At 28.5% G+C, this 16,762-nt stretch overlaps 1 protein-coding gene across 1 annotated transcript; it reads right to left on the reverse strand.

The window, feature by feature from the left end:
• Positions 1 to 9,370: 9,370 nt before the first annotated feature.
• Positions 9,371 to 12,134, reverse strand: LOC129989496 (zinc finger protein 121-like). Its single transcript, XM_056098066.1, has one exon. It carries the CDS (start codon positions 11,647 to 11,649, stop codon positions 10,192 to 10,194), a length of 1,458 nt encoding a protein of 485 aa, XP_055954041.1. The 5' UTR covers positions 11,650 to 12,134; the 3' UTR covers positions 9,371 to 10,191.
• Positions 12,135 to 16,762: the final 4,628 nt, after the last annotated feature.

A 16,762-nucleotide genomic window follows, 5' to 3' on the forward strand; every position in this document is an offset into this window, starting at 1 on the left:
TATCATAAACTACTAGATTCATTGAGACCTGTTAAGAAATGAGAGATCCGACACAACAAAAAAATAAATAAATAAAAAATTTAAAAAAATAAATAAATAAAAACTCTCCATATAAACAGGCAGATTTAGCATGACATTTTTCCCCTTCAGAAAGTAAAACAAGCATTTGAATTCAAAAAAATAATAATAATAAGCTCAGGAATTTTATAAGGACTATTAAAAATAAGCAATTTTTAAGAGCTTTTAATGATGCTGTGCACCCTGTAAAATAATGAAATTCAAAACTTTACAACTCTACAATTTAGGCCAGAAGAGTAGAATTTTAAAGCTTAAAATGTTAGTGCGTCAAGAAAATTTATCTAAATATAATTAAGAGAACCACGGAAACTGTATAAAAATCGAGACATAGCACATATTTCAGATTTAACTTTAATGGCTCGAACAACATGATATACAATTCTCTATGTCAGATACCCGAAAATTTTTAAACATTGCTACTCACTTTTACAAACCGAACCTATAGCAATCCATCTCATTTACGCACTGAATTTTTTCAGAGACGAACAACAAGGTTCTTTTTACAAGCGATTTTATGAGACAAAACTACTTTACTTTTACTACTAATACTTTTTTGAAGAAAAAAAGCATTTGTTATTAAATTTAATTTTACAAAAATATTGCTAACTAACCGTCTTTATCGACTAGCTGGTTTGCCGTAATTAATGGCTGCTGAAATTTTTAATTAAATACTTTATGTAACATGCGCCTAATGGCTTCTCAGCAAAGATATATATAAAAAAACAACTTATAAACGTTCGTTTATATATAGAAAAAAATTTAATATATAATGTTTGACTACAGATTCTAAAACCCTTCGTTCTTTTGCGCATGTGTTAGGATGGGTTTAATTCGTCAAAATAGGGGTGAGAGGAAAGGTGAAAGGAGGACATGTTTACAATTAACAATAAAGTGAATTCGGATTATACTCGCGGATTTAAGAGACGTAAGCAATGCAGATAATTCGCAGTACTGACGTAAAAAATACTATGCACAGTAAAATATTTCAGAGCAATTTTTATCTAATGTAAGGGACATAAACATTAAATTATGAAGAAAAAAAGAAAAATTCTGTTATTAAAATTTGTTTATTACTTTTTTACAAAATAAGATCGATTTTTTTTATATTAAAATGCTTGTTTTTTTCATATATTATTGAATTCTTTTGACAATATTTTAAGATTAACAACAATAGATAATCAAGAGTTTATTCTACAATCATGTCCAAAATTAAGGTCACAAAAATGTTTTTCAAAGTAATTCTAAATACCTACCAGTAAAATTTAAATAAATTATATTTTGTATATTGTGAAGGACTGGTAACACGATATTAACCTTTGTTGTGGGAAAAAAAATGTTGTTTAGCATTAGTTGTTAAGGAACTACTAAAATTAGACCATTTAGGCATCTGGGATTTTTGCCTGCAATTTTGTGAATATTGCATTAAAACAAAAAAATTAAGCTGTTTCCAGTGAGAATGTGCTCTTATAATCGTTTAGATGATTCCTTGAGATGGAGATTGGCAGGCTTGAAGCAGGGCAGTCTCAGGCGGAGGTGGCTCGATGGTTACAAGTGACACCGAAAGTGGTATTCAGGTTGTGGAATCAATTCCAAACAAGTGGTACTGTAACCAGGAAGGCCAGCCAAGGCTGTCACAGAGCAACGACGCCTGCACAGGATCGCTATTTGGCATTAAGTGCACGACGGCATAGGCTGACAATGGCTCCTCAACTTGCTCGTGACCTTCTTGCTGCTGCGTCTGGAATAAGAATTTCCAGAGAAACAGTATACAGACGTCTAGCAGAGAGGGCCCTTTATGCCCGGCGACCAGTTGAATGAACAGAAAAGCCCGGTTGTTCTGGTGCCGAACACATCAGTCTTGGGCACAGCAAGAATGGGGGCGTGTTCTTTTCAGTGATGAGTCGAGATTTACCACACAGAGTGACACTCGTCGAATCTTCATCTGGAAAGAGCGAGGAGCTCACAATCATCCCTCCTACGTAAAAGAAATCGACAGATTTGGTGGCAGAGGAATCCTTGTCTGGGGTGGCATAATGTTAGGCAGTTGTACACCACTGCACGTCTTCGATGCGGGTACTGTCAATGCACATCGCTATAAGAATGAGATCCTTGAAGCCTAAATGGGGTTGTTCCGGGGTGATTTTGGCCGAGACTTCATGTTTATGGAAGATAACGTGCGTCCACACAGAGCCCAGATCATTGATGATTTTCTTGAGGAAGAGGATATTCGACGTATGGACTGGCAATCGTGGTCTCCGAATCCCAATCCTATTGAACATGTTTGGGATGGTCTCGGAAGAGCCACAGTGTAACTCCCCTCCTAATACCTTCCAAGAGTTAAAAGCCGCGCTTTTGGAAGAATTTGCTTTGTTGCCCCAAGCATTTATTGACACCCTCATAAACAGTATGAAAGCTCGTTGTGAAACCTGTATAGCAGTGCACGGTGGTCATACTCCATATTAGACAGGCTTTCCCCCGAGATAAATGCTTTATCTCTGATTCATAATGTAATACTTTTTGATGTAACCTGTTTCTTAATTCCCAATTAAAATCTTTTCCATGTTGTTATGTGCCTATGTTCTTTCTTCTATTTTAGTGTACCTCTGTGCCAAATTTCGTGGCAACACAGTGAATAGTTTTTCATTTTTCGCAGATTTTATCTTTGTGACCTTAATTTTGGACATGAGTGTATTTAAACATTTTATTTTTATTTAAAGAATAGTTGTAAATATGAAACGTTTTTTAAAAAATATTATTTTTAACATATATAATATTTAACAAAAACATTATTATGTATAATTTTTCTTCTTAAGAATATTATTATTTTTAAATATATTACATGAAATAATTAGCAAAATTTTCTTCGCACCTCTCCGGAAAGCTTTTTTTCCACTTAAACTAGCCATATAAATACGCAATTTTGATTTAAAATAAAATGCGGTCAGAAACGACACAACTTTCACATACAAGTAAAAAAAATTGTACGAGAGTATCAAATGTGTCTGGGAGGGGTATTTAAGGTCAAAGGTGAATTCCGGAAATGCGCTTGTGCAGGTTGAGGTTAGAACTCGCAACTTTAGGGTTCATAGCCGAGACAAACCACTAGACAAAAGAGTACTCTCTTCTCCGGAAGTTGTTATCTGGCTTATAATATTACCACCACATGCTCATTCTTCCGCGTCTCACCCCTTACTTAAATGGAATCGTCAAAAAGTGACAATCTCGGATATTGAAACGAACTGTACTTATATTTATAGAATATTTCTTCCGTCTATTTTACAAAACAGAACATTATTTCTCTCTTCCGCATTCTTTTATTTGCGCACGAACCCTAATAAATTTTGTTCGTGCACGTAAATTTATTCTTATCAGTTATTCACTCAGAACACATCTGAATTCTGATTCGTAACAAATTCAAATTTTAATAGACAAATAATGTGTATTGTTCTAGAAATCTTACACGGTTCTAGTCATTTTGCAATCTTTCATCTTCATTTTCAGTTCATCATCTAAAAGTTGAATTTCCATTTGAAAAACAAAAGCGTTTAAATATTAACTAATATTTTTTTAAAAAATCTTGCTGAAATTAAACATTTTTACTTAAAATATAATAACAGGAAGTAAAATCATTGAGCATTGGAATTGTATGTGTACTACAGGATACTTTTCGTATGTACGATAACTCAGAGGATTATTCAATAAAACTTTTTCATATTCAACAAAAAATTCTGCGCACTAAAATAGGAAAGCAATTTCCAAGCTATAAAAATGATAATATATTTTTATACATCTAATTATATTAGAAAGAATAGAAGGATTTAAAAAATGAATCAGAGGCGGCGTTAACAGGGGGGCAATTGCCCCCCTTCGGCAACCGCTTGCCCCCCCCCCCCCCGCTTCCGTCGGCGAGAGATTGAGAGTTTCGTCGGAAAAATTTTTCACCACTTCAAAATGGTTGTGGTAAAGCACACATTCCCGAATATGAAAATTTAAAAACCATCTTAAAGTTAATATGTTGTAAACAATTAAGTAGCTGTTAAAGCGGTTTGACTATGTTTGGTAAAATAATCAGTAGGGTGGCAGGTCAATAAGATGCCACATTTTGCGGACGATTTTTGATCGCCTGACTATGAACGCAGTTTGATAGATGTAGAAATTAAATTCACAGATTTTCAGGCTTTTGATTGAAATGTCGTTCATCAAGCTTCTAATTAGCTCTCGATACTCTTGTGTTTTATGCATGCTAAGAAGAATTAGGTTGCTGTAGCCAGGTTATGTACGCCAATAAACCGCACAAACCAACCAGGTTATGTGAATTCATTATAAATCACTGGAATAAGTAAATTATTTAACAGTAAAAGATCTTTTTTATGCAATCAAATTTACTGCCATTATTAAAGAAATATTATCGACGGAAAATGAAGACAAAAAATAAATATATAACTTATGGTAGCTTTTTAGCTACGCTAAGAGCTTATCAAAGTATCTACTAAATTTGTTAAATAAATTACTACCTAAATTCTTCAGATACTGCATTCAGTATTATAACTATGTAATCGGGAAAAGTAATTTTAAAAAACTTCTTTTTCCTTTTTTTTTTCCTTTTAAATACTCTTTACAGTAAAATCTATATAATTTCTGATTCTTCTAAATTTATAATAGACTTTAGATAAAGATATCTTGATAAAATGATAATTGATTCGATTATTTGTCTTGATTAAAATATTTATTCATAGAATATTCATATATAATATATTAATACCTTGATATACGAATTTACTAAACTGGTACATCTTATTAAGGACAATTATTATTATTTTAATTCCTAAAATAATATAAAGTCATTTGACGCACTGATGAGTTTTCAAGTGATTTTTGCATTTTAAATTACTCAATACTTTCGCTTAATTGTAGATTAAAAATTTAGTAATTCGATGCGCGATCCAGACTCGTCATTGTATATGAAGGGGTTAAGAAAAACCAATGCTTGCAACTGAGGGGATTAAAATAATTTTTTTCGAGGAATATTAGCTTGCAATAGCTTCGAGGAAAACTGCCCTAAAATTGTCATTGCGTTTAAGGACTGATTATGGCCAAATTAAAGGAAGGAACATTTGATGAACATAACATGCAAAGCAAACATTTTTTACTTTATGAGAAGCTTCAAGATACCGTAGTTAAACCTTCAAAGGCAGCATAGGATTTTATTCAAGAATGTAATACACTTTGTTTTAAGGGACCATGGTTTTTGATTACAGAAACATAATAAAATGGATATTGATACATTTCAGATGCAAGATGAACTTGAAAGATCGTTTTCAGCATTCTCATGTAGAATATTTTTCGGAAAGGTACTTTAAATGAAGAGCCGAGTAAGAAAGAAGGGATGTTGCAGATTGTAGCAGGATATTTCAGTGGAATACTGATAAAACTACATACACACAAAAAATATTAAATGAAATATGTAAAAGAAGAAAAACTTGTTCAGAGATCAAAAGTAATACTGGTCATTTGCTGAAATTGCACTTAGAAATGTAATTAAATGTGTATTAGTTAATTTTTCATCAAAATAAATTATCGTCTTTTACTCTTCAGTGTATTAGGTAATAAAAATTCCAATTAAAATTAGTAAAAAATGCATATGTTGGGAGAAAAACATGGTCATTTTCAATTTCAGTGTGCACATACACAAAAGGGATAAATTCAAAAAATTCATGCATGAAAAAAAAATAGCATTCCTTTGTATCATATGTAATTATGAAAAATATTCAAAAATTTATATATATATAATTAGTTTAATTAATAATAGTACCAAGGTGAAAAAAAAATCTCAACATTGAAAACACTGATACCATTTTACCAAATCATAAACAAATGTCAGCAATTTAAGGGGCAAAAGTAATGACTAGTGCCAAAAATTCAGCTTTGTGAAAGCAGTATCTAGGATACAAGACAAAATTTCACAGAATAACCATTATATATATGAATCTGATACGAGTTGTATAAACTTTGGAAAAAGCCTTTCTCCATTCATTAGGAATGGAAGGCTTAAGTGCTGTTCTTATCTATGTAAACAGCTCAAATTTTTACTAATCTCAAAATAGTTCTTTTACAATTTCAATATAGAATATCATTCCAAACTAAGAATAAGTAATGTTGAAAAATTCTACATAACATCAAAAATATACCTCAAGTGCTAACAAAAGCCTACAGAACTTAATTTCCTTTCAGTTTGTATAGCAACATAAAACTTGCTATTTCATTATAAAAATAAATCTGAGAAAACCAATTTTAATATTAAAAAAAATAATTTGATAATTCATTTATAAATAATAAAAATTGCTTAAATGCATTCATAGCTTGTTTTGTTATATCAATATCAGGAATGAAGTTTTTCTGCTGATCAAACAAGAATGTTTTTTAATAAAAGCACAAGCAAATCAAAATTCAACAGTCCTACATAAATTTTATTATTATTCAGCATTAAAAATATTAAATAAAATCACCAATATTTTAAAGAGATGCAATAACATATAAAACCCAAAGAAAAATTTTAAGCCCAAAATTATACACCCATGGAAAATATGTAGCCTGAAAGACAAGTAAATAAAATAAATTTCCATTAATTAACGAAAAATTCATTACAAGATTTGTTTGAATGGCCCTTAGTGTAAAATTTGTAAAAAAGAAATAAAAAGGGTAAAGTATAGTAAAATAAAGTCTCGGAAAACAGATAGAAGTGACCAGATTTATTATTTTATTAACATAATGAATTGGAAGTAGTCTTTAGCATCTGATGTGACATTTTTCAACTAAATTTTTTGAGTTGGCAATGTTTTTTTTTTATATGAGTTAGCATACTTTTAATATTATGTCTGGTTCTATCTATGGAATCCTTCAGTTTACTTTATTATTTTTGTCATTTAAAGAAAAATAGTCAAGTAAAATGTGATGATACATTGTCTACTCTTAAGGAACATAATTCTTTGTCTATGGAAGTTCATTCATTTTTTTTAGAGCAGTTTAGGTAAAGTGGGATATAATAAACATAGCATTAATGTGCATCCATATGGGGTATATGAATATAACATTAGGTAATGGAATATGTCTAGATAATGGTTAATATTCTATGTATTTTTTTTAGAAACAATCACTTTTATATATTCTGATAAAATTAAGAATTAAATTTTTAATAATCAATAAATCTTATTATCATAATCACCTGAAAATAAGAAAAATATAAATAATAAAACTGATATATCATTAGGATTTTTAATGAACAAGAGTTCAATTCAAAAACTTAAGACCTTTTTCAAATTGTTTAATTTTATATAGTGTCATCTCTCTCATATCATGCATATTTCATCTAGTTTATCTTCATGCAATTTATGTTCTTCAATCAGACATAATTTAAAAATATGTTACAAATTGCATCTTTAGAGAAAAGTGAAAGGAAACTTTAAAGAGCAGATCACAGAATGTTTTTAAAGCAATTTTTCCAAAACCATTAGCAATAAATTGAGAAATTTCTTCACAAAATGCTGTGAAAGGTTAACAAATTTTTGAATTCTACCCAATCAATAAAGCTGAAACAAAGAACCAAATAGCACTGTGCTACATTATATGCCTCCTTCTTTAAAAGATGTTGAAATTCCCTCAGTTTCAAAAGAAGGTGCTGAAATTTCTGCTGTTCATTTTTTCAACATTATCATTTCCAGCTCTGTGAGAAATAAAAATTGCTCTATATAAACAACAAAAGATGAATTTCTGATTACTAGTATGGTCACAGATCATTATTATGAAGAGCATTCAGAGCATAAAAGAAAGTGAAATGATGTCCATGGAAGTAAAGAAATCTAGTATTGCACACCAAACATGAATACCACAGTCCCTTATGGAAATATCATAGCATCTACTTCAGACAAAATATCTACTGATTATTAGGTATTGGTAAAGTCCTAAGACAAAAAGTGTATGAAAACTTATATTGGCTTTTTTATAAGTAGAAAATGGTTTATAATTAAATATGTTTTAAAATCTCCTTTCAGAGAGAAATATACTTCTCTAGGAAATGAAATTGAGCAGATTATCCAAATACTACATGAAACAATGTTTAACATGTTACTATACGATGTTATATTTTTAATATTTAAATTAAAATGTCTATATGAATAAATTTAACAGAAAATGTATTGTCTATATTTCAGTTGCTCTTCATAATATATTTATGTATTATTTTATTTTTTTCATCTATGATAATTCTACCTCATGTCACAAAGCAAAATGATCCCATAAAAAGTCTTCAGTATTCTGAGACAACCACTTTTCAATGATTTCATCTCATTAAGAGGAGAGACGCGGAATGATAAGCACATTTTCGGAATTTTTCCGCCATTCTTTGACTTTGATTTTTACTCTATTGGATACTTTTTTTGTTCAATTATTTTTTCATGTGTATGTGAATATTGTGTCGTTTATGACTGTATTATTTTATTTCAGTCTGCGAGTAAACCTAGTTTATTTTAATGTTAAATTAAATATCTGCTCTTTTCATCTTTCCTCTCCCCTTATTGTGATGAATGAAACCCATCCTAACGCATGCTCAAAAGTGAAGAGGGTTTTAGAATCCGTTGTCAAACAATATCTGTTTCACTGCTTTAAAAAAAAAAAAAAAAATACAAATAAACAATTGTAGCAACTCTTGGGTAATATGATGAAAAATCTTTTGTAAAAAATGTTAAATATTAATATAATTCAAGGCAGATAATTTGCTAAAGTTGAAAATTGTTAATTATATTGTCATTTTATCTCATCTATTATGCCTTTTTGGCAAGCTTCTATTATTCATTGTTGTTAATAATCAGCAGATAAATAAATGTTTATTCAGCAGTTATGTTACATAATGACATAGCAGATATAAGTATAAAAATTATTCAGAGTTACCTAGCTTATTTGATTGAAGTTTATCCATTAATATTTTATTTTATTAGTAAGTAGAGCAAGCCTATTGTTTTCTTCTTTAAAAAAATGTGGAGTTTTCATAGGTTAATTTTAAACTGAAAAAATCGGTGTTATTTTCAAAAATATGAACTAGTTTACAAATAAAAAATGTCATTAAATTAATTACAAATATGTAATATCTCATTTCTTTAAAAATAATATACTTGCATCACTTACAAATTATATGATCCAATTGTCTACAAATTAAAATTTACGTAAGATTTGTTTTCTTTTGAAATTAATATGATAAACAATCTACCTTTGAAAATACAAAAAACAACAACAACCCTGGACTACCATTTATTACCAATAACATGCCACTTTATACAAAAGAAATCACAATATTTTCATTTCTTCACATCTAATAGTATTCCCATTTCATTAATATTGGAACAATACTAAATACTTAATTCTAGATATATATATTTGCGTAAATAAAACTTGATTACCATTTCATAACAAAAAGCAATGGTGAATATGTATTAAATAACATATATGTTCACATATAATAAATAATATAGCAAGAGGAACTAAAATTTAGGTAAAATAAGTATCCAATAGCTGGTACTTATAGATTGATCAATCAGATCCGAATTTGATCATTGTTTTGATAAGTTGAAATCATAATGATGAATGACGACAAATGCATATTCTCTTCATTAATAGTCTAAATTGCAAGTAATGATTAAAAAATACAATAACATAACTTTGCTAATCATAGAATAATATGAAGTACCTCTATACTTCAAGCTCTTTTCTGTGGCAAAGAAAAAGATAATAAACTGAAGCATCATCAGAGAAAATGCTTTCAACTATCACAACTACATAAATGAAAATAAAAATAGTTTAGGCACACATACCTCAAAGTCAACTCAAGAAGTTAAGGCTTTACCAACAATTAGAGAAAAAAAAAGTACTGATAATTAAGCACAATATATTGGATTTCCATGCAAATATATCTAATAAAGCATTAGTGTCAACATAAATTTTTTAGTTCACATACATATGAATAAAAAATTCTATTATTATTAAATGATTTCCCATTGTATTCAAAAAAATTTTGTCAATATTCTGTATCCTATTCCCAAGTTTTATTTTGACAGAGAAGAAAGCTTATTTTTCACTAGGTATTTCAATAGGAGGTAAGTTTTTCATGTGTTGTGATGATGAATGCTTTCTTAATATATCCTTCCTTGTAAAAGCTTTTCCACAAGTCTCACATTTATGAGGTTTTTCATCTTTTTTATGAGTGTATATATGCGATTTTAAAGTACTTATTTGAGTGAAAGCTTTATCACAGACCTCACAAATATAAGGTTTCTCTTGCGTATGAATACGCAAATGAACAATTAAATTACTTTTGTTAGAAAATCCTTTCTTGCACACTTCACATATAAAAGGACTCTCACTTTCATGAGTGATTAAATGATTCTTCAATCTACATCTATGGGTATATGATTTTCCACAGAGTTCACAAGTATACAGTTTATCTTTATTATGAGTAAGTAAATGCTGCTGCAATGTGCATTTTACATTGAACGTTTTATTACATATGTTACATGCATAAGGTGCCACACCTGTATGAGTCAAAATATGATCTCTTAAAAGATTTTTTCTCTTAAATGTTTCCATACAGATATCACAAGTATAAGGTTTATCTGTTGAATGAGTACGCAAATGGGATTTTAAATTGGATCTATTTGCAAATGCTCTACTACAGACTTCACAAATATAAGGTTTTTCTTCACTATGGGTACGTATATGTGATCGCAAAGTACTTCCTTGATTAAATGCTTTGCCACATAACTCACACACATATGGTTTCTCATTAGTATGAATACGTAAATGACGCATTAAATTACTTTTGCCCCGAAATGATTTCCCACATTGGTCACACACACGATCTTTAACAATTCTATCTTTTGGATTAGTACGAGATTTTGATTTTTTTAGTAATTTATTCTGTATATTAAAGGCCAAATTATACATATGATGCATCTGTGCTGAATGGATATCTGAACTCTCCATCAAATCACTGTTCACTCCAAATTCCTCAGAAAACATTTCACTTGAAAAATCATACACAGGGGACATATCACCAGTTTGAGTTGAATGTTCAGCTGAACTACCAATTAGATCATTATTCTCTCTTAATTCTTCAGAAAACATTTGGCTTGAATAATTATACGGATGGGACATATCTATCTGTGGCATATGTTCATCAGAATTATCCATCAGATCATAGTCATCACCTTGTTTATCATGAAGTATATCATTCGAATTCATTATATCATGCGTTGTTAAATTCTCCGATACAATATGTTCTTTTTCATCAGCTTTAGAAGTTTGCATTGGATGATCAGCTGAACTCTCCATTGAATCACAGTTCTCACTTAATTTTTCAGAAAATATTTCATTTGAATCCATCTCAAAATGTGTTTTTAAATTTTCTGATTCAATACATTCTTTTTCATGTATCTTAATGATTTGTGTTGAATTCTCAACCAAATTCTCCATCAAGTCACAGTTTTTACTTAATTTTTTAGAAGGTACTTCACTTGCATCCATCATAATATGTATCCTTAAATTTTCTGATTCAGTGTGTTCTGTTTCAAATATTGTGTAAGAACAAGCCTTTGAGATGTACTGAGCTTTATAGGCACATGAATCAGTGTTATTGTAATGATAACTTGATTAAGTTGAAGCATGATCAACTATTTTAAATTTTCATAAAATGATACATTTATACTTGCTAAAAGAATCAGCATAGTTCAAGTATTAAATATAATTCCTAAATTTAAATCTCCTAAAACTTCAAAAATAATATCATGTAAATGATAACTGAAATGAAAAACTTTTTAAAATTTCTAACTATTTTTTAATACATATATTTTTATAATTATTTCTCAATACAGATTCTTTTTTAAGAATGCACGAATAATACGAAAAGTAAGTGAATATTTAAGGCTGATAAAACTCACGAGAAAATAATACGCGATCCTGATAGGGTACTTATAATTTCGATGAAAATGCTTAAGAAACAAATAATACTTCAACTTCGTAACACTATCTTGTCTATGCATAAAGATAAGGGTTGCCAAACAGAAATGATAAATTTATCTCAGAATAAATTCACAATTTGATTTATTGATTCAGAAAGGATATTGTTTCATAGTAGAATATTAAGATTGCATGATTTTTTATTTTATATTCTGGAAAGTAAGATTTTTAAATAGTTCTATATTTATGGAAGTAAAAAAAAAAAAAAAAACTTTGGAGAAGTCATGTATTCTAACTTATCAGTCATATATATTTAATTATTTGAAGCTTAAATATATTTCAGGTTTAATTTTCCTAAATCCTGTTGCAATATTTTACAACTATTTAATTAATTCTTTAAATTCATGGATTCCTAGGTTTTAAATCTATGGACTCTGAAGAACAGAATACACATCATATTGGGAATAAACGGATTCGAATCCTTGGATCCGTTAAATATAAGTGGAAGTAAATATAAGTTTTTCAATCCCGCGAATTTCGGATGACACTTAAAAAGATTAATTAAAATGTAAAACTTAATTAATTCATTACTAGATTTCTCATTCGCAGAATTTCTTTTTTTTATTTCGAAATTTAATATACTTAGCAAGTTGTAAAATAACTTTATTTGCCATTTAAAAAGTTTTGGCTTAAAAGAAGCGGAGAATTTAGTTGAAGAGTAAGAGATTTTTTCGTTTAGATCAAGTAGTTTTTTTAAAGAAAAAGTTGGTGATCCCAACAATTTTTTAATCTTTCCTGTTTAAATTCATGTAACCAGGATATTGGCGAAAAAGCTGCCCCTGTTTTAGTGTCTTCCCCCTTAATATACATAGGTGTAATGATATTTATTTTAAATCTTAATTTCCTAATCTTTTTCTTAAATTTATCTATATTACTTAATTCTGAAATATTCTTGCAATTTCTGATGCTCCAACTGAAAGGATAAAAATCCTTAACAATTATGCATTCTGTTCAAAGATACTTTTTCCAAGTCTACGCATGTCAAAGAAATACCTCCCAGAATCTCATACTAAAGTCACTCCGGGAAAAATTACTTTCACTTTGCTCTTGTCAGAATGTAAACAGATGCAACTTTTTATTACTGTTCTCTTCTCTTTTGTTTTGGAGTGAATGAATGTGATCTACCTTTCATCCCCTTGTGTAAAGTATGCCTCCCATGGTAAAATAAATTCTTATCCCTCCTCCTTTCAACCATGAATCTGCCAAAATTATGCTGTATGTATGCATATATATTTGTGAAAGTTAAAATTTCCAAAAATAATTTATCTTTTCAAAAATTGTTAAGGTTCTAAAAATAATTTTACTTTTCTTTAAGGCAGTCTTGCATATATACATAATATAAATCTTTTGTTTTTAACTCTCCTTTACAGCTTTATAAAAAGATTTCTCAAGATAGCAGAAATAAAGAATCATGATTTTTCTGAATTAATTATTGAACCAAGCATGATACATTTCTATAAAAATGTGGATTTTAGTATTTTTAAAATGGAATTTTATTGTACTTGAGTTGTTTATAATTAATTTTTGTTTATATGATAATTCTGCTTTATTTTTAATATCCTTAGCACTTTTGTATAAATTTATTTAATTTATTGTTTAATTAATCATGCTTTTTTATGTTTGACACAATTCATTATTTTATGTTCAACTTTTTTTTGTATTAAGCCTGTGCCATGTCTATCAACACAAAAGTTTAAAATGAGGGTTATATAATGGAGAATAATATTTGTGATTACAATAAAAGAATCCTTTAGTTATCAAAGGAAAAGAATAGTTTATAGTTAAAATGCTAGCAGTTCATTATTAATCCAGTTATTTTGTTCTAAATTAGCTGCATACTTGTAGTACATTATTATCTATCTTTTATTTTTTGTGAATAAGTATTTTTTATTATTGTGCATAAATTTCTAAAAATAAATTTTATGAATTAAATACAAGTCCGGTTTTTTATTATCCTGTTTAGTTTTTTGTTGATTTATTAACGTTCCATATTTAAGTTTATGTATTTATTTAGTTCTCCCTTAATATGGATTTTGTTGTTTCCTTTAAAGTTATTGAAGTTGATTTATTTCTATTTACATGGTTTGTTGGTTTAGCTAGTTTAAAATGTATCTTAAATCTTTTTTAAATCCTTTAAGTAGCCAATTATTTTAATGAACTTAAGGTTTAAAAAATTAGATTTTAATGTGAATAAACCAAACATTTTTGTGTGTAATAATTCTCTGAAATCTTAATGTGAAATTTTAACCATGATATTTTAATAAATTTTGTATATTAACTTGAATTATTTACTTTTGAACTGAATTGATTATTAGAAAAAGTGTTTCAAGCCTGCTTAAAGGGTTAAACACATATAAAAAAAGAGTTTGGGATTTGAAATGTATTTTCATTTTATTGGATAATTATTGAAATGGTGTCATATCTGATTATATTGGACACTCAAAATGAAGGTAATTGTATTTTAATTGGTTATCATCTCCTTTTTAGGTTTACATCATCTTATAAAAGTGTAAAAAAAATCTTTATAAAATAAAGCAAAGAGATTTTTGCTTCTTAATTCTAGCAGGTATTTTACTTTTATTTTTACATATAGCATTTATGTATTGATATTGTGTCATTCAAATAATTCACTTCTTAAAACTTATAGTAGTCTCATTTGATATAAATTATAAAATTTTCTTAAAAATTTCAAAATTAAAGCAGTTCTGATTTTTTTATATTCTATTCTCATTTTATATGCTATATTATAAAATTAAAACAAATAAGAATATAATGGAACTCTACTAAACAAGTTTAATTTATTCCTGAATCTTGATTGCAGGGCAAAACATGTTTTAAGTAAAACAATTTTTTCCATAAGATCAATGTAAAATTGGATAAGGCACTCCATTGGTCAAAAAATAATCAAACAGTTTAATAATAATATAATTTATTACTTATAATACTTGCTTTTTTATGAGAAAATTATCTAGGCATGTGTTTATGTCGATGTTTCAGAATTTAGTGAAAATGAGACATAGTAACATATTTAAATAAATTTGTAGAAAAATAATATTTAAATAATATAATATTTAAAGAAAAATTATATTGCTCTTTACAAAGCTTCACTGTTTTTTTTTAAAAATTAATCCTGAATGCTGTAATTCTGGTGTAATCTGAGATATATCTGATTATTTTTACTTGCTTTGGATATAAAATTCCTACGTTCTTTTCATGCATGTACATTTTTTAAAAATTTTATTTAGATTTCCTTGTCTTATTTGGAAGGACATTGATATATATTTTAATTCGTACACATGTCCTAATGATGAAAATGTCTCTGTTCCAGCATCACTTGTTTGAAGATTAAAAGTGATAAATTAATAGTCATGGATTCAGGGAAAATAAAAAAAAGATGCAGCAATAATTTAAATCTGTATGTATTTAGACTTCAACTTTTCGTTGCATATGACCTGTCTGACATGGAATCCAAACCTTAAAGAGGAGGGATTTTTTTTTTAATTGTGTGTGTACCAATTTTTTATGTACATATTTATCAACATTTCTACTTATAGTTGAAATTATTTTTTATATATCTTTTGAAAGCATTATTTGCAGCATGCAGTATTAAGATAAGCATTTAAGCAAGCATTTACTCTTAAAAATGAATAAGAAAAACCACATCGTAGAGATTCCTCTTCTTAAAATGATATTTACTGATGCATGAAAAAAATAAAAATCTTATGTGTGTAATTTTAGCACTAAAGTTTCTGTTCCTAAATGAATGATATAATTTGAATACGCATTAGTAAAGGCATACAAAAGTGCAGTCATTCTTTTTAGTGGTGTGCTTTTCTCAAGGGGCAGTAGTTAAAGAAACAATTAATCACGTATTTAACAGAGAAACTTTATACCTGTGAGATGTGCAGCAAAATTTGTTCTAGTAAAAGTATTTTAAAGCAACATTTATTGATACATACGAAAGAGAGACTATATGCGTGCGAGATTTGTAGTAAAGCCTTTTCTTGTTCGTCACATTTAAAGTCTCATTTACAAACTCATATAAAATTTAAACAAAAGACAAATAAATCATTTATTTGTGAAATGTGCAATAAAGTGTTTTGTTGCTTTAGAAGTTTAAAGAGACCTATAATAGTGCATATGGAGGAAAAACCTTATGCTTGCGAGACATGCAATAAAGAATTTTTTTTTTGCAAGGATAATCTAAAGAAACATTTGCAGGTGCATTTCCTTTCCAGTAAGATTTGAAGGAACATGTATGGAATCATCTGAAAGAGAGACCATATGCCTCCGAGATAAGTATTAAAACCTTTTTTTGTTTACCACATTTAAAGTCTCATTTAAAAACTCGTATGATAGATAAACCATATAGCTGCGAAATATGTGGTAAAGCATGTTCCTGGAAGAGATCTTTAAATAAACGGTGAACTTTAAATAAACGGTTTAAAGGTGAACTCAGAAGCCAAATCATTTGCTTGTGAAATCTGCAGTTAAGTGTTTTGTTTCTTTAAAGATTTAAAGAGACATATGAGCATACATGCAAAGGAAAATATCATGCCTGCAAGACATGCAATAAAGCATTTTCTTGTGAGGATAATTTAAAGGAACATTTATAGGTGCATGG

The sequence above is a fragment of the Argiope bruennichi genome, chromosome 10 (assembly GCF_947563725.1).
Source record: "Argiope bruennichi chromosome 10, qqArgBrue1.1, whole genome shotgun sequence".
NCBI lineage: Eukaryota > Metazoa > Arthropoda > Arachnida > Araneae > Araneidae > Argiope > Argiope bruennichi.

Excerpts from the sequence above, each read along its gene's own strand:
- LOC129989496 (XM_056098066.1), bottom strand. The coding sequence starts at position 11,649 with ATGATGGATGCAAGTGAAGTACCTTCTAAAAAATTAAGTAAAAACTGT.